The 20942-nt window shown below is 39.6% G+C and overlaps 1 protein-coding gene and 1 non-coding gene across 6 annotated transcripts in view; one reads left to right on the forward strand and one right to left on the reverse strand.

Moving 5' to 3' along the window:
• LOC129535026 (PABIR family member 1-like) overlaps positions 1-18520 on the reverse strand; it is a 71264-nt gene extending 52744 nt beyond the window's left edge. For 2 of the 5 annotated variants that reach the window (XM_055393586.2, XM_088833821.1), the window contains exons 1-3: positions 16066-16212; positions 15582-15759; positions 8795-8873 (exon numbers count right to left, since the gene is read on the reverse strand). In XM_055393586.2, coding sequence (XP_055249561.1) covers positions 8795-8873; positions 15582-15759; positions 16066-16156 — 348 coding nt within the window. In that variant the 5' untranslated portion in view covers positions 16157-16212. Of the gene's footprint in view, positions 1-8794; positions 8874-15581; positions 15760-16061; positions 16213-18380 lie in introns of those variants that run through there. The other 3 variants (XM_088833822.1, XM_088833820.1, XM_088833823.1) reach the window with 3 other exon arrangements.
• A 579-nt stretch (positions 18521-19099) lies between these two features.
• On the forward strand, positions 19100-19209 carry LOC129535301 (U6 spliceosomal RNA). Its single transcript, XR_008681577.1, has one exon. It is a non-coding gene; the product is annotated as a U6 spliceosomal RNA (small nuclear RNA).
• The last annotated feature ends 1733 nt before the right edge of the window (positions 19210-20942 follow it).

Raw genomic sequence — 20942 nt, forward strand, 5'->3', positions numbered from 1 at the left:
AAAGGCATTTAGAAGTGAATTCTCCCAAAGGTTAAGTACTATAGGTGATATATGCAAGGGAGTTGCTTCAGGTAATTTTGCTATATGAAACTAAGTTTTAAAATAGAAATAGTTTCCTGAGATGTCAATAAATGTCCCTGGTATCTTTCATGTATTAATAAATTTCCAGTTGTGTCATTCTCTCACACTTTAGGGGGAAAAAGTCCTTGGGAGGAAGCAAGAGTACCGGCACCAGGGCAGGGAGGGCAGGAGTGGGATCGGGGGCCTGGGAGGGCGCTGGGTGAAGCTGATTCCCAAGTGTTATCTCTAGTGAAGGATTTAAGATAGGAGACATAGATGTATAGAACAGTCTTTTAGACTCTGTGGGAGAGGGCGAGGGTGGGATGATTTGGGAGAATGGCATTGAAACATGTATATTATCATATGTGAAACGAATCACCAGTCCAGGTTTGATGCATGAGACAGGATGCTGGGGGCTGGTGCACTGGGATGAACCAGAGGGATGGGATGGGGAGGGAGGTGGGAGGGGGGTTCAAGATGGGGAACACATGTACACCCGGGGCGGAGTCATGTTAATGTACGGCAAAACCAATACAATAATGTACAGTAATTAGCCTCCAATTAATATTAAAAAAAAAGATAGGAGGAAACATCATGCTCAGTTCCATTTAAGCGAAACCACAGAAAACTAATATTGTAAAGACATTAGATTTTAAAAATGCTTAAGTTTCCTAGGTTTGCTAATTTTAACCTATTTCTTACTGTATTTACTAGAGATAAAGCACTTAGAAAATTCTGAACAAGTGTTATATGCTATGTTTATGAATGCCTCTGCCTGGTTTCCCAAACAATTTAAAATGGGTTATGAAGATACTGAACATGAACTGAATGTAGGCTAGAAGGACAGAGCATAAAGCAGGATAAGGAATGTATTACACACTCACTACCACGTGGACCATAAATTAGATTTAGAGTTCATAGTTGCCAATGTGTAACCAAATCAGGTAAACAAACCAGGTAAACAAAAACCAAATCAGGTAAACAAACGTTGGAAGCCATAAAATTAAAACGGACAAATTGCTCAAGTAAAGTCCAACTGTTCCCGACAGGAAGATGAAAAACTTATCCTGCTTCTGCTGGAATAGGGGGAGGTGGAGATGGAGAAGACAGAGCTGCACCAAGTTTAACAGAATTTCCAGGAAGAGAATTCCTAGTGGAAGAGTTGGAAACAGGCATGCCAGCCTCAGAGGTTTTAGGGGATACAGCAAAGAGGTGATTTGGGGGAAGACATAGTCTCCATGAGCAGAAGAGGACCTCCATTACTGCTCATCAGAAGTGGAGTGGAATGGGACTTCCCTGGTGGTCCTGTGTTTAAGACTCCATGCTCCCAGTGCAGGGGGCACAGGTTGATCCCTGATCAGGGAACTAAGATCCTGCATGCTGTGTAGTGTGGCCAAGAAAAGAAAAAGTGGGATGGGGTGGAGTGATTTCCTGACAGTGGTGAAGAAAAATTTGAGCTTAATTAAGAAAATAATTGTGAGATAGCAGATTTTTACAAGATTTGTACATATACAACTCTATTTGTGTGTTAAATGGCATCCATAATTCTTTATAGCTCAGGGCTTCTCTTATAGCTCAGTCAGTAAAGAATCTGCCTGTAATGCAGAAGACCTGGGTTTGATTTCTGGGTTGGGACTATTCCCTGGAGAAGGAAATGGCAACCCAGTCCAGTATTCTTGCCTGGAGAATCCCATGGACAGAGGAGCCTGGCAGGCTACAGTACATAGGGTCACAAGAGTCAGACACGACTGAAGTGACTTATATACTAGAGAGAGAGAGAGAGAGAGATGATTATAAATGCCCTCAGAAACCAGACTTTTTCCTAAAACACTGTTCTGCCTACATTTTAATACATTAAAATCAGTGTCAGTTAATTTTTTTTAATTGTGGTAAAATATACATAAAATTTACCATCTTAAATTTACCATTTTTTAATTGTACAGTTCAGTTCAGTTCAGTTCAGTCGTTCAGTCGTGTCCGACTCTCCGCGACCCCATGAATCACAGCACGCCAGGCCTCCCTGTCCATCATCAACTCCTGGAGTTCACTCAAACTCATGTCCACAGAGTCGGTGATGCCATCCAGCCATCTCATTCTCGGTCGTCCCCTTCTCCTCCCGCCCCCAACCTTTCGCAGCATCAGAGTCTTTTCCAGTGAGTCAACTCGTCACATGAGGTGGCCAAAGTATTGGAGTTTCAGCTTTAGCATCAGTCCTTCCAATGAACACCCAGGATCGATCTCACTTAGAATGGACTGGTTGGATCTCCTTGCAGTACAAGGGACTCTCAAGAGTCTTCTCCAACACCACAGTTCAAAAGCATCAATTCTTCGGCGATCAGCTTTCTTCACAGTCCAACTCTCACATCTATACATGACCACGGGAAAAACCATTGCCTTGACTAGACGGACCTTTGTTGGCAAAGTAATGTCTCTGCTTTTTAATATACTATCAAGGTTGGTCATAACTTTCCTTCCAAGGAGTAAGCGTCTTTTAATTTCATGGCTGCAATCAGCATCTGCAGTGATTTTGGAGCCCAAAAAAATTAAGTCTGACACTGTTTCCACTGTTTCCCCATCTATTTCCCATGAAGTGATGGGACCAGATGCCATGATCTTTGTTTTCTGAATGTTGAGCTTCAAGCCAACCTTTTCACTCTCCTCTTTCACTTTCATCAAGAGGCTTTTGAGTTCCTCTTCACTTTCTGCCATAAGGGTAGTGTCATCTGCATATCTGAGATTATTGATATTTCTCCCAGCAATCTTGATTCCAGCTTGTGCTTCTTCCAGCCCAGCATTCCTCATGATGTACTCTGCATATAAGTTAAATAAGCAAGGTGACAATATACAGCCTTGATGCACTCCTTTTCCTATTTGGAACCAGTCTGCTGTTCCATGTCCAGTTCTGACTGTTGCTTCCTGACCTGCATACAGGTTTGTCAAGAGGCAGGTCAGGTGGTCTGGGATTCCCATCTCTTTCAGAATTTTCCACAGTTTATTGTGATCCACACAGTCAAAGGCTTTGGCAGTCAATGAAGCAGAAATAGATGCTCTTCTGGAACTCTCTTGCTTTCTCCATGATCAAGCGGATGTTGGCAATTTGATCTCTGGTGCCTCTGCCTTTTCTAAAACCTGCTTGAAGATCTGGGAGTTCACGGTTGACATATTGCTGAAGCCTGGCTTGGAGAATTTTGAGCATGACTTTACTAGCGTGTGAGATGAGTTTTAATTGTACAGTTCAGTACAATTAGTACTGTTAAATAAGTACATTTGTGTTGTTATGTAACCAATCTCTAGAATCCTTTTCATCTTGCAAACATGAAACTCTATAGACCCATGAAAGAATACCGCCCTCAAGCCCCTGGCAAACACTATTCCAATCTCTGTCTCTGGGAATTTGAATACTCTAGATTCCTGTAGCACCAAATTTAGGGACAGTCTAGTATGAGACATGATCCTTAAACTTAAGGTTCATGCATTCAGTAATACTTTTTAAGTACAGTCGACCCTTGAACAACATGGGTTTGAACTGCACACGTCGATTTATACATGGATTTATTTTTCAATAAATATACAGCTGGCCCTGAGGGTTCCCACTCATGGGTTCAAACAACCACAGATTGCAAACAATGCACAACCTGTGGCTAGTTGAATCTGAGGATTCAAACCCTTGGATATGGAGGGCAGGCTATGGGACTGGAACATACTCAGATTTTGGTATCATCTGCATCATAGAATCAATTCCCCATGGTATATACCAAGGTACCAAGGGACAATTATATTTTCAAAACAATATTTGCATCAAGAATTATTTTTTTATTTTGCAATGTGATATATTAGCTAGAAATGAAAACATCTCTATTGTTGATGCTCTGCAAAAAACATTCAAATAATATAGAAATACATAAGGCAGAAGTAAAAATTTCCCCATAATTCCATGCTGCAGAGATAACTACTAATAATAGATTGATATATATCCTTCTTGACATCTGTAAATATATAGAAGATCATGTTATACATGGGATTCTGAACCCTGGGTTTAATTACTCGGTACAAAAGTGAGTGAGGCTGCTCAGGATGGTAGAGTGGAAAGATAGAAGAAACCTGGACCTCTGATGACATCACTGAGCACTGAAGTAACCAACCTTGGAACCTCCTTTCACAAAACTTCTTGTTATTTGATATAATAAAGGTCCCTTATTGTTTAAGTCACTTTTAGTTGAATTTTGTTGCTTTTGCCCAAAACATTCTAATTATCATTTCATTCTCCTAGATAATTCAGCCTATCTATAGTGAGTGCAATTATATATCTCCATAAATCTTATAATGAGGTAATGCTTGGAACAAAATTAAAGTATATGCATAATGCTGTTACAGCAAGCTAAACCAATAAGCCTTGAAATTCTCATCATCAAATAAGTTAAAATGACTTCAGTTCTGCAAAACTCAATCCATTGTACAAGATGGTTTATTTTAAATATGCATGATATTAAGCTGAACCTTATGGGAATTAAGAGCCTAGAAATCCTAAGGGAAATTATGCATTTAAAAAATGCCAGGTACCTAGTTTCTCTACATAGGTACTATTACTAATAAAAAAATAGTTAATGAGCATTTAGCAGTATTCTTGCCTTTAGAATTCCATGGATAGAGGAGCCTCGTGGGCTACAGTCCATGGGGTGGCAAAGAGTTGGACAACTTTCACTTTTAGTAGGTATCATTGCTGTGCCAAGTGTTTTACATGGATTGATATAATCACAACAAACTTATGAGGCAGATGCTATTACATTCCCATTTTACAGATGAGGAAATTAAGGTGCAGAAAGAATAATCTGTCCCTGGATAATCAAGTTCATATGTATATTGCCATTTATAAGTCCTTGCCTCTCAGTCATATTTTAACCCAATCCATTCTGGCTTCTTCTACCCTTTTCTCCACTGAACTTTCTTCCAAATGAAAGATGATGATAACTCCATTTTGGTGACTCAAAGGACACATTTCAGTCTTTATCATGTTTAACCACTTTTGTTTTCTGTGGTTTTTCATGGTACTACTCTCTCCTGAGTCTCCTCCCATCTCTCTGACCATTCCATCATAGTCTTATTTGGTGGAGCCTTTTCTGAGATTGTCAAAAAAGCAAGAGAGTTCCAGAAAAACACCTATTTCTGCTTTATTGACTGTGCCAAAACCTTTGACTGTGGATGACAACAAACTGTGGAAAATTCTTGAAGAGATGGGAATCCCAGACCACCTGACCTGCCTCTTGAGAAACCTGTATGCAGGTCAGGAAGCAACAGTCAGAACTGGACATGGAACAACAGACTGGTTCCAAATAGGAAAAAGAGTACGTCAAGGCTGTATATTGTCACCCTGCTTATTTAACTTATATGCAGAGTACATCATGAGGAATGCTGGACTGGAAGAAGCACAAGCTGGAATCAAGATTGCCGGGAGAAATATCAATAACCTCAGATATGCAGATGACACCATCCTTATGGCAGAAAGTGAAGAGGAACTAAAAAGCCTCTTGATGAAAGTGAAAGAGGAGAGTGAAAAAGTTGGCTTAAAGCTCAGCATTCAGAAAACAAAGATCATGGCATCCGGACCCATCACTTCATGGAAAATAGATGGGGAAACAATGGAAACAGGGACAGACTTTATTTTTGGGGGGCTCCAAAATCACTGCAGATGGTGATTGCAGCCATGAAATTTAAAGACGCTTACTCCTTGGAAGGAAAGTTATGACCAACCTAGACAGCATATTAAAAAGCGGAGACATTCATTTGCCAACAAAGGTCCGTCTAGTCAAGGCTATGGTTTTTCCAGTAGTCATGTATGGATGTGAGAGTTGGACTATAAAGAAAGCTGAGCACCGAAGAGTTGATACTTTTGAACTGTGGTGTTGGAGAAGACTCTTGAGAGTCCCTTGGACTGCAAAGAGATCCAACCAGTCCATCCTAAAGGAAATCAGTCCTGAATATTCACTGGGAGGACTGATGCTGAAGCTGAAACTCCAATACTTTGGCCCTCTGATGCAAAGAACTGACTCATTTGAAAAGACCCTGATGCTGGGAAAGATTGAAGGTGGGAGGAGAAGGGGACGACAGAGGATGAGATGTTTGGATGGCATCACCGACTCAATGGACATGAGTTTGAGTAAACTCCAGGAGTTGGTGATGGATAGGAAGGCCTGGCGTGCTGCAGTCCATGGGGTCACAAAGAGTCAGACTGAGTGACTGAACTGAACTGAAGTGAACTTTCTGAGATTGATTTTTAAAGCTTTTTCCTATTCCTCTTCTTCTCTTATACTCCCTCCGTAGGTCATTTCATTCATTCCCATAGCTTCAAATAATGATCTATTAGTGATCCTAAATGTATCTCTAGCCCAGATCTCTATCCCAAGCTTCAAACTTGTATATATAACGTCTCCACTTGAAGATATCAGAGAACCTCAAACTTAACAAGTCTAAAACTAAACTCATCTTCCCTTCTAAATCTACTCTTCTGCCAGTGTTCCCTTTCTCTGTGTTACCACTATCCCATGAGTTGCCCAAGTCAGAGAGCTAGTAATCATCTTTGCCTCCATTGTGTCCCACTCTCCATCAAATCTATCACCAACTGATCCTACTTTTCAAATATCTCATGGATCTTCCCACTGCCACATTTGTCCAAGTTACTATCAGCTGTTTGCCAGAGTTATTACAGTTGTCCATCTCATCTTCTCGCATCTACTTTTGTCCTCTTCCAATCTACTTGCTTCTCTGAAGCCAGGGTAATCTTTTAAGAGTGAAAATTCGATCACAGACTTAGATTGGTCTGTGATTTGGTCAGTCACAGACTTAGAATTCTTCAATGAGTTTCCATTGAAAATAGGATAAAGTGGAAAATCTTTCCTGTTTTTGGCTGTACTGCATCGCTTATGGGACCTTAGTTTCCCTAACCAGGGTTTGATTTCAGGCCCTGGCAGTGAAATCCTAACCACTGGACTGCTAGGCAACTCCCAAAGTGCAAAATCTTTAAAATGACTTTTAAGGCCCTACAAGATTTTTCACAAGTTTACATCTCCAACGTCATTTCTTACCGTTTCATCTCTACTTCCACTCTAGCTAGAATGGATAGAGGAATAAAGATTTATTTAATGAACATTTCTAATTTTCCCCCAATATACATTTGCATTTGTGGTAATAATGTTGAATGTCATTTTATAAAGAGGAAAGTGCTCAGTTTTAAGATTAGAAAGCAATATTTTAAAATAGAATCCAAGTTATGACATTTCATTGAAATGTTCTATAGCTTCCATCATATTGAATCATATAAGAGAAATATATGAATAACTGTATATCAACAAAGCAGATAATCCAAACGAATTGGACAAATTTCTAAAAACACACAAATTACCGAACTAACTCAAGAGGAAATATAAAATCTCAACAGACCCGTTAACAAGTAAAGAGAGAGACTGTTTCCAAAACCTCCCAACAAAAAAAAGTCTACAGCCAGATGGCTTCACTGGTGAATTCTATCAAACATTTAAAGAATCAACACCAATCTTAATAAAACTCTGCCAAAAATAAAAGAGAAGGAACATTCCCTAACACATTCTATAATATCAACATTATCCCATACCAAAGTCAGCAAAGATACTACAGGAAAACTAGGGACCAATATCCCTTATGACTGTTTAAGTGGAAAAATTCTCAACAAAATAATAGCAAACCAAATCCCAGTACATTAAAAGGATTATACACCAAGACTAAGTGGGATCTATCCTAGTAATTCAAAGGTGGTTCAACAAAAGAAAACCAAAGTAGTAAATCACATTAACAGAATGGAGAGGAAAAAACAACAATCATCTGAATAGATGCAGAAAAAGCCTCAAACAATTCAACATCCTTTGATGATAAAAAAAAAAAAAAGACTCAGCAAGCAAGAGTAGAAAGGAATTTCCCTAACGTGAAAAAGGGCATTTACCCAAACCTTCAACTAATATCATACTCAATGATGAAAGACTGAAAACTTTCTACTTATGATCAGGAATAAGACAAGGATGTGTGCTTTTTGAGACAAGAGAGAGGTGGTGGTTAAATAACATTGTGAATTCACCAAATGCCCCTGAATTGTAACTTTAAAATAACTATGTGCTATATGAATTTCACCTTAACAAAATGATTCCTAGAGTGAAACATTTATTCACTTTGACTTACTGACGTACAAGCATATTTCTTACATTTACAGGATAATTAGTAGATGAATTATCATTTAGAGATGGCATTATAACACCATGAAAAACAAACTATATTTTCAATTCAATATAAATATGAGATAAAGTCAAACTATAAGCCTGAAAATTACCCTTAGGAGAACTTGCAAATTTCCCCCTCAAAATCAGATTGTTCTTTTAAAAACTGGAAGCCAGATGGTTTTATATATAAAAATAATTTCAATGTTAAATCCACGTGGGATATAAAAGTTCATTCTCCTGCAGCTGCAGCAGCTGCACCAATCATAACTGCAGTCAATGTGATTATTTTTCCTTCACTAATGTTTAGAACAATGTTTCTCAAAGTGGAAACTTGTTTAGAAATACAAATTCTCAGGCCCCACCCCAAAACTCCTGAATCGTAAACTCTGGGGTTGAGGGCCAGGAATCTGTTCTAACAAGCCTTCCAGATTCACACTCAAGTTTGAGAACCACTGGTTAACAACAATAGCACACATCTATAAGCATTTTCTTACCAGACTGTGTTGTATCATACATGTTGCACTGTTTCTTCGAGTTCTTATTGAATCAGATTTTAACACTGGTGAATTATCACTAAGAAGAAAAGGAAAACATTTGTCATTTAAAATTCATTACAAAATTTTTTTTAAAGAAATAAGATTTCAAATCCTTAAACAACATTGCCATTGATGTAAATATCTTCTTCGTGGAGACAGCTGTGCAGATGTAGAAAATAAAACATGCACACACACACACACACAAATCCTTAGTTGACTGAACCTAAACAAGTGTCCATGTAAGGTAAGGAATTCTCAAGCATGCCATTTTACCTCTAATCATGCCAAGAATAAGTGTAAATTATTATGGCTTTAGAGATACATCATTCTCTGTGTAAACCTGTAACCAATTTAAATTTGTGATTGAAGCTATTATGTGCTAGCAGCAATTTCCTCTGGAGAAGGACATGGCAACCCACTCCAGTGTTCTTGCCTGGAGAATCCCAGGGACAGAGGAGCCCGGTGGGCTGCCATCTATGGGGTCGCACCGAGTCGGACACGACTGAAGCGACTTAGCAGCAGCAGCAGCAGCAGCAATTTCCTCTGGACTCCCAAACTTTCACATGAATGAGAGGGATAGCCACTAGCAGGGTCAGTAGAACTGAGCTTTTCAGATACGTTTCATTTGGCCTATCCAGTGTTAAAAATGTTTTTTAATTAGCTGTGCACACTTGGAACAACTATGGAGATTTCACATGAAGAATTCAGATTCCAGGTTTCTGGCTTCTATTGAAATTCTGAAGGCTTTTCCACACTGGGTCACATTTCCCCATGACAACAATGTACTGAGCTGAGCAACCACTGCCTGCTGAAGATGTTCCTAGTTCCCTCAGCTTTGAAAGTGCCTACTTAGCCAGCCTTGACCTGATTTGAGCTTGGGACCCTGAAGAAATCTTTTCCTATTTATGTTTTCGTTTTGATATAACTTTAGAAACATTTTTATTTTATATTGGACTCTAGTTGATTTACAATGTGTTAGCTTCAGATACACAGCAAAGTGATTCAGTCATACATACATATATATCTTTGTTTCAAATTCTTTTCTCATTTAGGTTATTACAGAATATTGATGAGAGTTCCCTGTGCTATACAGTAAGTCCTTGTTGGTTGCCTAGTTTAAATCTAGTAGTATGTTGTTATTACTTTTTATTTTGAAGCTAAGACTCACAACAAGTTGCAAAAAGAATATAGAGGGTTCTTGTGTACTTTTCATCCAGGTTTCCCTAATGATTAAAAAAAAAAAACTATCTCTAACATGTTCTTTTCCACCCCCTATATCCAATTAAGTGTCAGTTCTTTCAGATTTTACCCATGATTTTTCATGCCCATCATGCTTTCCAGGTTCCTTGCTGAAAAACCAATTCAAAGCATTCTTACTTTTCCACCAACTCTGTAACAGTCATCTCACCTCTGTTCTTTTCCTACTGCAATCAGTTTGCTCTCCTGCTCACAACTTTCAGTGATTGTCTTCATTGTCTGCTGAATTCAGTTACATTCTTTACTATAACTCTTGGGCTTCCCTGGTGGCTCAGACGGTTAAGAATCCGCCTGCAATGTGGGAGACCTGGGTTCAATCCCCGGGTTGGGAAGATCCCCTGGAGGAGGACATGGCAACCCACTCCAGTATTCTTGCCTGGAGAATCCCCATTAATAGATGGAGGCTGGTGGGTTATAGCCTACAAGGTCGCAAAGAGTCGGACATGACTGAGGAACTAGGCACAAACACTATAAGCCCTCCACAGTTTAGCTCCACAGACTTTTGGATTTCATAGACTAGGAAAATTTCAAAACAAAATCTTGGCAGAAACATGCAGTTGCATTTTCTCTTGCCAAGTAAGATCATTAAAAAAAATCTCATCATCTACCATCATTTCATTTATAAAAGGGCATTTTGTTATTTTTTTTAAAAAAAAGCAGGACTGACAATCTGAGTAAAATAGAGTAATGTCCAGGAAAGTATGCTGTATTTAACTTTTTAAAACCATGGATTAGGTAGAATGTCACCTGGGATCAGCACTGGTCAGTAGGTAAACATTTGGGAGCCAGTGATCCGGGCAGAGTTGACCAGCATTCTGGAATACACCTATACTTCCCTACTTCCACACCTATTCCACGATTTTGAAACGCTGTTCAGTTACCTACCCCTTCTTTCAGTCTGCTTCCTATCAATCTATTTGTTAGGACCCATCTCAAGTGCCATCTATCCAAGAAACTTTCCTGTATTCCTCACCAATCCTGCTGTCATTTCGAACTCCCTTCTTTTAATTATCCTACGACTTTCTTTCCCTTCTAAGCACAGATCTTATTCGACCATACATTTAAGTCTTCTCAGTATTTATTTTCCCTATTAAAAGCTTATTGAGCCTTGAGATACATCTTTGCAGTGCAGTAATTTGCATATAATATTCAGTAACAATATTTATGAGAGGATATGTGTATATGTGTATTTTTACTTCCTTTCCCAGTCATTTTCCCCTATGAGAACAGGAATATATTTTAGCAGTTACTACTAGGAAGTTGGAGGGTCACTAATGGGTTGCATATTTCCACTGTCTTTTGCATGTGAGAGGTTATTCTTTTTTAAAAAATTTTATTGGAATATAGTTGATTTATAATGTATTAGTTTCAGGTGTACAGCTGCATATACATGTATACACTCTATTTTCGATTATTTTCCCATACAAGCATTACCGAGTATTTATTGAGTAGAGTTCTCTGTGCTATACATTAAGTCCTTATTAGTTATCTATTTTATATATAGTAGTGTGTATATGTCAACCCCAAACTTCCAACTTATCCCTTCCATCTGCTGGGATAATTCTTAAGACTAACAATTACACTCTCCCCTAAATTTTTGTCTGCCAATTTTATTTAATAACACTATAACTGAAAAGTAAAAAAGCTGGCTTAAAACTCAAAATTCAAAAAAATAAGATCATGGCATCTGGTCCCATTACTTCATGGCAAAGAGATGGGGGAAAAGTGGAAGCACTGACAGATTTTCTCTTCTTGGGCTCCAAAATCACTGTGGATGGTGAGCACAGCCATGAAATTAGAAGATGCTTGCTTCTTGGGAGGAAGGCTATCACAAACCTAGACAGTACAATTAAAAGCAAAGACATCACTTTCCCAAGAAAGGTCCATCTAGTCAAAGCTATGGTCTTTCCAATAGTCACGTATGGATATGAGACCTGAACCATAAAGAAGGCCGAGTGTCAAAGAATTGATGCTTTCTAACTGTGGTGTTGGGCTTCCATGGTGGCTCAGAGATTAAAGCATCTGCCTGCAATGCAGGTTCAATCCCTGGGTCAGGAAGATCCCCTGGAGAAGGAAATGGCAACCCACTACAGTACTCTTGCCTGGAGAATCCCATGGATGGAGGAGCCTGGTGGGCTACAGTCCATGGGGTCGCAAAGAGTCAGACACGACTGAGTGACTTCACTTACTTAACTGTGGTGATGGAGAAGACTCTTGAAAGTTCCTTGGACAGCAAGGTGATCAAACCAGTCAATCCTAAGAGAAATCAACCCTGAATACTCATTGGAAGGACTGATGCTGAAGCTGCAGCTCCAATACTTTGGCCACCTGATGCAAAGAGACGACTCATTTGAAAAGACCCCGATGTTGGGAAGGATTGAAGGTGAAAGGAGAAGACAGCAACAGAGGATGAGATGGTTGGATAGCATCACCAATTCAATGGACACTAACTTGAGCAAACTCCAGGAGATAGTGAGGGTCAGGGAGGCCTGGCTTGCAATATAATGAGATAATGTTTAAATTATCAGTAAGCAGCTCTGTCTAAACTGCACTATGCCAGTTACATCCCTAAAGCAATAACTCTTCATAACCATTATTCTTCTTCAGGTTTGTATTAATGCAAGCTTATTAAACCAGTGTTCTTGTGCTCAGTTGCTTTAGCCATGTCCATCTCTTTGTGACCCCATGGACTGTAACCCACATGCTCCTCTGTCCATGGGATTCTCCAGGCAAGAGTACTGGAGTGGATTGCCATGCCCTCCTCCAGAGGATCTAGATGGTTTATAAAGTCTGTAAAGGGCCAGACAGTAAATATTTTGGGCTTTGTGATCCATACAATCTTTGCTGCAATTACTCAACTCTGCCACTGTAATAGGAAAGTGGCCTAAAGACAGAAAGTAAACAAGGGGGTGTGGCTATGTTACAATAAAACTTTATTTGCAAAACCAATCAGTTTGGCCCCCAGGCAACAGCTTGTCTTTCAAACAGAATTGAGGCACTAACAGTTTACATGCAGGGTCAGACTAGCGGTATTTAAAGAGGGAAGGCACTGGTAGAAATCCAAGAATTTAATCTCTAATTCTAATAAGGGCCTAATAAGGACCAGAGAAGTAGAAGAAAAAAATACCTTTAAATAAAATCCCTGACACCAGTAGTGAAGTCAGCCACCTCGAGGGGCTAAAGATAGAATCAAGAGGTTCAAAACTTTTGACATTGATATTTTTATTAATACAAGATGAATGCAAAACAGTACAGGAACTTAAGAAATAGTGATGTTTGTATTAAAGAGTTGACATTTACACAACAAATTCTGCAAATGCTGGTTCAAGGGAGACTGAGAGTCTTTATACATAGGAAACATCAAGCAAAATTGGAAAATTGCTCGAAAGAAGTGCAACAATATTTAGCGAGCTGTGAAAGAGGCAAGGCAATGAGTATGAGAGGCCAACTAAAACAAAGTGCAATGAGCAGTGGACATACTCCACTGAAAAGAATCTGCAAGAAAATGAATGCAACTAAGGTTCTGTGTAATTCTGCTCTAAATTTTTCTTGTTGATTACAAGCTAGGCTTGTCACAACAGCACAAAATATGCCCTCAGATCACTTGGACAAGTTCCTTGACCTCAGGCATGTCACCTATCATTCCTATGCTACTTCTTGATAGACAAGAGTCCCTGGACTTGGTCTATCTTTTGGGTTAATTCCTACTAGACAAATATGCAACTGCCCTTCACCTTTCTGTACAAAAATTCATGTACAGTATCAGAATCTTAAGCTATGGAGTTCTGCACTGTAACCATGTTCTAATATAATAAAAATTTCCAATCTTTTGCAGAACAAAGCAAAGTATGAAGGTATAGCTGTGATCACTCTCTGTTTCCAGGATTTTGAGGATTGGGAAAAGGGACCTGGTCAGCAGCCCCCCACCACCCCAGCACTTAATATATTAAATAGGATCCACATGTTCCTGCAAATATATATCCTCCATCATCTACATATTTGTGACTTGTTTCTTCATTTCATAGAGCTTTTCAATAAAAGGAACATTCTCAAGTATTTTCTTCTACTAGAAGAGTGTACCCATAACAATTCATTTATTCACACAACAGGATTTAGAATAGAATCCTGAATTTATAGCATGTTCTTGTTCTCAGTACAACATGCAGAACTGTCCCCACCCATTCTTCTATCTGCCTATTTTAAAAGGTAATGTATTATTTTCGGGTCACTCTTAGTTTGTTTTTCATTTTGTTAGAACATATTCTCCCTTAACTCAAAAGACCAGAAAGCTGCATTTATTTAATTAATCAGCTTAGATACTGATTAGTAGTGGACAAAGCACTAGCTTAGGAGTCTGGAGCCACTGTTTCCTAGTACTGATCCATTACTGACTATGACATCTTGGAGATCGATGGGCCTGTTAGCCCATACATTAAACAAGGAGGGTAGATCTAGTCTCTTGAGTTCTCATCTAACAGTTGTGAATTACAGCTATCAAGTAGGATGATGCCAGCAAAACGTGAGGTGCAAACTTAATAAAATGTATGCAGTGAATGCATTTTTCAGACATTTTTACAATATTGAGAAAAACTTATGATACTGGGATGTGAAATCCAAGATCTCACTTTAAAATTCTATTTTAAGAAATAAAGTTGAGTCAGGCCAGATCTTTGGATATATGCAGGAAATAGTTAACCATCAGTTAATCTTTTAAACCTTTTTTCATCATCAGATCGCTAAAGAGTCTTTTTAGACATTTCCTCCCTCCTTGTTAGCTCCTCTTCGAGAATTCCCACACAATTTTAATAGGACAAATATACTGCATATCTATGTGCCATATATACATATATCTGTGTTTTATGTATATGAGAAAAAAACTTTCACCCACCAAGAACTAAGTAGAGCCAATATAGGTAATTGAGAATACAAAACTAGGAGATCAATTTTCTGTGATAGCTAAACTTTTTGTTCAAATAAAAACTAGCTGTAAAAAAGGCCCAAGCTTATTTACTTGACAACCATTCCCACTCAGAGTGTGCTAAGGTGAAGGTCAGAGGTGACAAACGAGAGAATGACAAATATTACAGTCATTACAGATCTGAAGGCGAGAATGACTAACATTACAGTCATTACAGATCGGGAGGCGAGGGTGGGGAGTACACAATGTCTTCAATGGTGTGGGTAAGAGATGGGGTGAAGAAAGTCGTGCTCCACACCAAATAGTTGCTGCTTTCAGGTCCTGGATCTTGATGAACTGTCAGAAGAGGACGTCCCGTTTCATTTGTGCCCTTGCCCTCCAGCCAGCCCGTCCCCCTTCCCCCCGCCCCCAGGCTGAGAGTGGGATCTTCCGGTCACCAGGAGCAAGGGAGATACCTGCAGAACCTCGATGAGTCAAGAAGTGGGAATGCTATTGTATGTCACTTTCTTGCAACTCTTGCCACCCTTTCCCGCCCCCGCAGGCCTCCTCCAGTATCTCAATCCTGCTCACCCAAGGCCACTGATCAAAGGGGCGCTGCTGGATCGTCTCAAAGTGTTATCTTCTGTAGTGGTTGAACTCGGCAGCACCTCCAAATGTAGTTCCATTTTCTCCCGTGCTCTGTCCGTGCAGAAGCTTAGTTTGGAGCTCTCTGGTTTTTCTGGCTCCCGTTCACATAAGAACAAGTCAGCTAAGTGAGGAGATGATGTAGGGAGAGAGGAAAAAGAGGAAAAAGAAAAGAGAGGAGGAAGTTGTTAGACAAGTGCGTGCTCACTTTTGCGGCCCTACCATCCCTAACACCAGTGGGCACAAAGTGGAACAGGACTGGCTCCGACTCTCCTAACTCCAAGCTTGGGGCACCTAACACTGAGATCTTCCACCTCCAAGCCTGTAATGAACATGAAGAATTCATCGTAATCCGTGAATTCTCCTTTATTTCCCTCAGCCAAGGAAACCCGGGTAAACCTTTCCGGTCAAATCAAAAACCACAACCCACTGCCTTGCAGAATCATTTGGGCACTGCGTCTCTGCGCATGCGTCCTGCGTCCGGCCCGCTGACGCACGTTTACTACGTAAGCAATAAACATTACTACAGGCGCTTGTGTCCGCCGTGGTGGGGGCGCACGCGCAGTGAAGGGGCCTTTTTTCTCAAGCCAGGTACTCTCTTCTCTCTCCCTAATGCGGATGCAACTTGGTTGTTCCTCCTCTCCTCCCGTGTTAACCCTAGCATGGTTTCCTTAAGCATCATTTAGGAAATAAAGGATGGAAGTAAGGTGTATGGGAGCGCCATCCTTTCTGCCCTAAATCTAACACTCAGTTTTGATTAGCTCATTGTCTCATGACTGAGGCTGACAAGCTTGTTACCTCCCATGAAGAATTTTTCCATCCTGTTACAAAAGACATCCTACACCTTTGCAATGTCAAAACACTAAAGCCTGGGGGTGGCGGTGGGGGAGAGGACCACCCGCTCTCAAAGGGTCATGTTAAAGTCCTAACACAATTGAACCAATTGCGCTAATAAATCATCCCGTTTGTGTGTGTGTGTTTTTACCATAATCATGCAGTGTATATTTTTTACATTGAATAAAATATAGCTAAGAAAAAGTTAGGGTTAAGCAAGGAGGCTTATTTAGAATCTCAGAATTCAGTATCCGTTCAAATCAGTGTTGACATTTAACAATGTTGTCATGGATTGAAACATTCTAAGAACTGCTCTTTTAGAATTTTTTTTTTACCACCAGTTAATGAGCCACGTTGAGTACTGAAATCTTAACTCCATGCTGATAATTTTGAAAAACCACCCATCTTAGGAACCATTAGAGAAATGGCAAAGAAGGCAAGTGAAACGATTGAAATGGGAGTTATTAACTAAAAGAGTCATAACACTTTACAGTTTAAAAAAATGTTTTCACGTATGTATCTCAAATGGTTCAATCGTTAACTCTGCTCAGCTAATCAGTGGTGAATTTAAAATAAATGGGGTTATCTTGAAACAGTGCATGACAAGTTTATGTCATAAACATGAAAGAGCATAATCATTCTTCATTCTGAGAATAGAATAAGAAAAGTGTAATTATATGAGGCAGAATTAGGTTACTTAAATCCCTGACATGAGGACGATTTGGAGTCTCCATTCCTGATATAAGGCAGGTTAACAATAGCTACCGTTTGGGGGCCATTCATTATGTGCCAGGTACTGTCCTAAGCACTTGAAATATGTGATCACATTTAATGCTTACAGTAACTCTGTGAGGTAGGCAGCATCACAATGCCCATTTTTCAAAGGAGGAAACTGAAGCTCAGAGGGATTACTCAAATTACAACTACCAATTGGCAAAGCCAAGATTCCTCTGCCATTTTATTTAAGTGAAAAGACAGAGCAGGCGCCTCTGGATACTTCTCTGGACACTATTTCTGAACAAGTAAGCACTCAATAAATAGTTATTAAATTATTTTATAAATAAATACAGGTTTAAGTAACTAGCCCTTCATAGCTATCTTGTAAATTAGGTAAATATTTTCTATTTTACAGTTGATAAAATTCCAGAGACATTAATGGCACATAACTAGGTAGCAATAGAATCTGGGTGGTACCAAAATTCCTGAAAGCCACTGTGGAACTTCCCAGGGTAAGTTGGAGAGTTTACGAAAGATGGCAGCTAAAATTGAGTCTTTACTCAGTCAGGGTGACTGTAGAGGCAGTGGTTAAATACAGAAGAGAGGGTCAAAACGAAACCATCTGAATAAGATAAAAATATGGAGTACATCAGAGAACAAAGAGCTCTTACTTCCAATCTACTGCTTATTTTACTTTCAAAGAGTTTGTTAATGTTCTTGGCCAGCAATAAGGTTTAATGGATATACTGTGAATGAATAGAGAAATCAAGTCTCATCATGTCTAAACATTACTGATATCTAGTTTTTTTAAATGGTCGAAAAAGAGTTGGACACAACTTAGTGACCAAGCAACAAAGTACATAATACTAAGAAAATAGGTATGATAAAACAACAAGGAAAGAGCAACTAAGAGAGAGTTTGAGAAAAGGGGTTAAGAATATGAAATGATTAAATACATGAGATAGCAATAAGCTTCCAGCTACTACCTAAAAGAAGGGATTCTCTTTAACTTAAGTTCAGCTATATGACAGGAACCTAAAACCTGTAAAAATAGAAACAGGACATACTCAAGCTGGAAAGTCAAAAGGAACAAGTACTACAAAAACAAAGATTTCTATATACTAGAGTGGCAAATACAATATTTAAAGAAATTGTTTTTACTTCCCATTTTTACCCACACATTATTATACCAACCTGGCTGTGTTCCCTGATCAACATTTGCTGTTCGGTAGTCATGTGCCATGATCTTGGGTTGTTGTTTTGCTTAGATGTGTACCTTGACCCTGGTGGTATTCTTCTTTTTGTGTCCCAGTCTGCTGCCATCTGCCCCTTGCCTCTTTCCTGTAAAATTCGTCCCACAAACATGTCATAATCAGCTCTTTATTTTGCCCGTTGTCACGGCAACTTTAAAGCAACATGTTAGCCTTTAGTTATCACAAGAGCAATACAAATACAAGTTGATCCCAAACCCTCAAGCCCACAAACCACAAACACCCCAAACCTTTCAAAAGATTTACATAAAGAGTAAAAGAAACTAGGTAGGCAAGAATGATATGAATAATGAATAAAACCTGAAAATGATGGTCAAGATAGCATCTGTCTTCTCACATATCCTTGAATTTCTCCTAATTGTTCAGCCCCAGTAATTTAAGGATTCTTTTAAATTGTTTGGCTCTTCAGAGTTAGGGCCTGTGCACTTGGTCAACAAGTAATTATTTTGTAGCTATTGTGAACAACAGTAGAACTGTACTGTAATTTTTTTTGAGCAGATTGGTGGGAGGTGGGGGTATGGCTGAAACCTTGAGACAAAAAGAGAAACATAATTTGATTAAAAAGAAAAACAAAAAAACCCAGAGCTTGCATTTCTAATCCAGCTGGCAGGAAAATATAGGCAATTTAAAGAAAACTATCTTGTGCTTGCTTCAGCAGCACAAATATTGCAAATTGGGATGATAAAGAGAAGATCAGCATGGCCTCTGTGCAAGGATGACATGCAAAACTTTGTGAAGTGTCTGATATTTTTTCACCTCACACTGGTCAGAATCAGTTCAGTTCAGTTCAGTTGCTCAGTCGTGTCCGATTCTTTGTGACCCCATGAATCGCAGTCCACCAGGCCTCCCTGGCCATCACCAACTCCTGGAGTTCACTCAAACTCATGTCCATCGAGTCGGTGATGCCATCCAGTCATCTCATCCTCTGTCGTCCCCTTCTCCTCCTGCCCCTAATCCCTCCCAGCATCAGGGAGTCAACTCTTCGCATGAGGTGGCCAAAGTATTGGAGTTTCAGCTTCAGCATCAGTCCTTCCAATGAACACCCAAGACTGATCTATAGGATGGACTGGTTGGATCTCCTTGCAGTCCAAGGGACTCTCAAGAGTCTTCTCCAACACCACAGTTCAAAAGCATCAGTTCTTCGGCGATCAGCTTTCTTCACAGTCCAACTCTCACATCCATACATGACCACGGGAAAAACCATAGCCTTGACTAAATGGACCTTGGTTGGCAAAGTAATGTCTCTGCTTTTTAATATGCTATCTAAGTTGGTCATAACTTTCCTTCCAAGGAGTAAGCGTCTTTTAATTTCATGGCTGCAAGCAGCATCCACAGTGATTTTGGAGCCCAAAAAAATAAAGTCTGACACTGTTTCCACTGTTTTTCCATCTATTTCCCATGAAGTGATGGGACCAGATGCCATGATCTTTGTTTTCTGAATGTTGAGCTTCAAGCCAACCTTTTCACTCTCCTCTTTCACTTTCATTAAGAGGCTTTTGAGTTCCTCTTCACTTTCTGCCATAAGGGTGGTGTCATCTGCATATCTGAGGTTACTGATATTTCTCCTGGCAATTTTGATTCCAGCTTGTGCTTCATCCAGTCCAGCATTTCTCATGATGTACATATAAGTTAAATAAGCAGGGTGACAATATACAGCCTTGACGTACTCTTTTTCCTATTTGGAACCAGTCTGTTGTTCCATGTCCAGTTCTAACTGTTGCTTCTTGACCTGCATATAGGTTTCTCAAGAGTCAGGTCAGGTGGTCTGGTATTCCCATCTCTTTCAGAATTTTCCACAGTTTATTGTGATCCACACAGTCAAATGGCCATCATCAAAAAACAATCTACAAACAATAAATGCTTAAGAGGGTGTGGAGAAAAGGGAACCTTCCTACTCTGTTGGTGGGAATGTAAATTGATACAGCCACTATGGGGAACAGTGTGGAGCTTCCTTAAAAAACTAAAAATAGAACTACCCTATGTTCCAACAATCCCACTACTGGGCATATACCCTGAGAAAACCATAATTCAAAAGATGCATGCATCCCAATGTTCACTGCAGCACTATTTACAATAGCCAGGACATTGAAGCAACCTAAATGTCCATCAACAGATGAATGGATAAAGATGTGGTACATATGTACAATGGAATATTACTCAGCCATAAAAAGGAATGAAATTAGGTCATTTGTAGTGATGTGGATGGACCTAGAGTCTGTCATACAGGTGAAGTCAGAAAGAGAAAAACAAATATCATATATGAATGCATATATATGGAATCTAGGGGGCTTCCCAGGTGGTGCTAGTGGTAAAGAAGGTACCTGCCAATGCAGGAGACATAAGAGACCCGGTTCTATCCCTGGGATAGGAAGATCCCCTGGAGGAGGGCATAACAACCCACTTTAGTATTCTTGCCTGGAAAATCCCATGGATGGAGGAGCCTGGCAGGCTACAATCCATAGGGTCACAAAGAGTTGGACATGAC

The sequence above is a fragment of the Moschus berezovskii genome, chromosome X, assembly GCF_049115385.1.
Source record: "Moschus berezovskii isolate FMDL1 chromosome X, NW_MosBer_1.0, whole genome shotgun sequence".
Classification (NCBI taxonomy): domain Eukaryota; kingdom Metazoa; phylum Chordata; class Mammalia; order Artiodactyla; family Moschidae; genus Moschus; species Moschus berezovskii.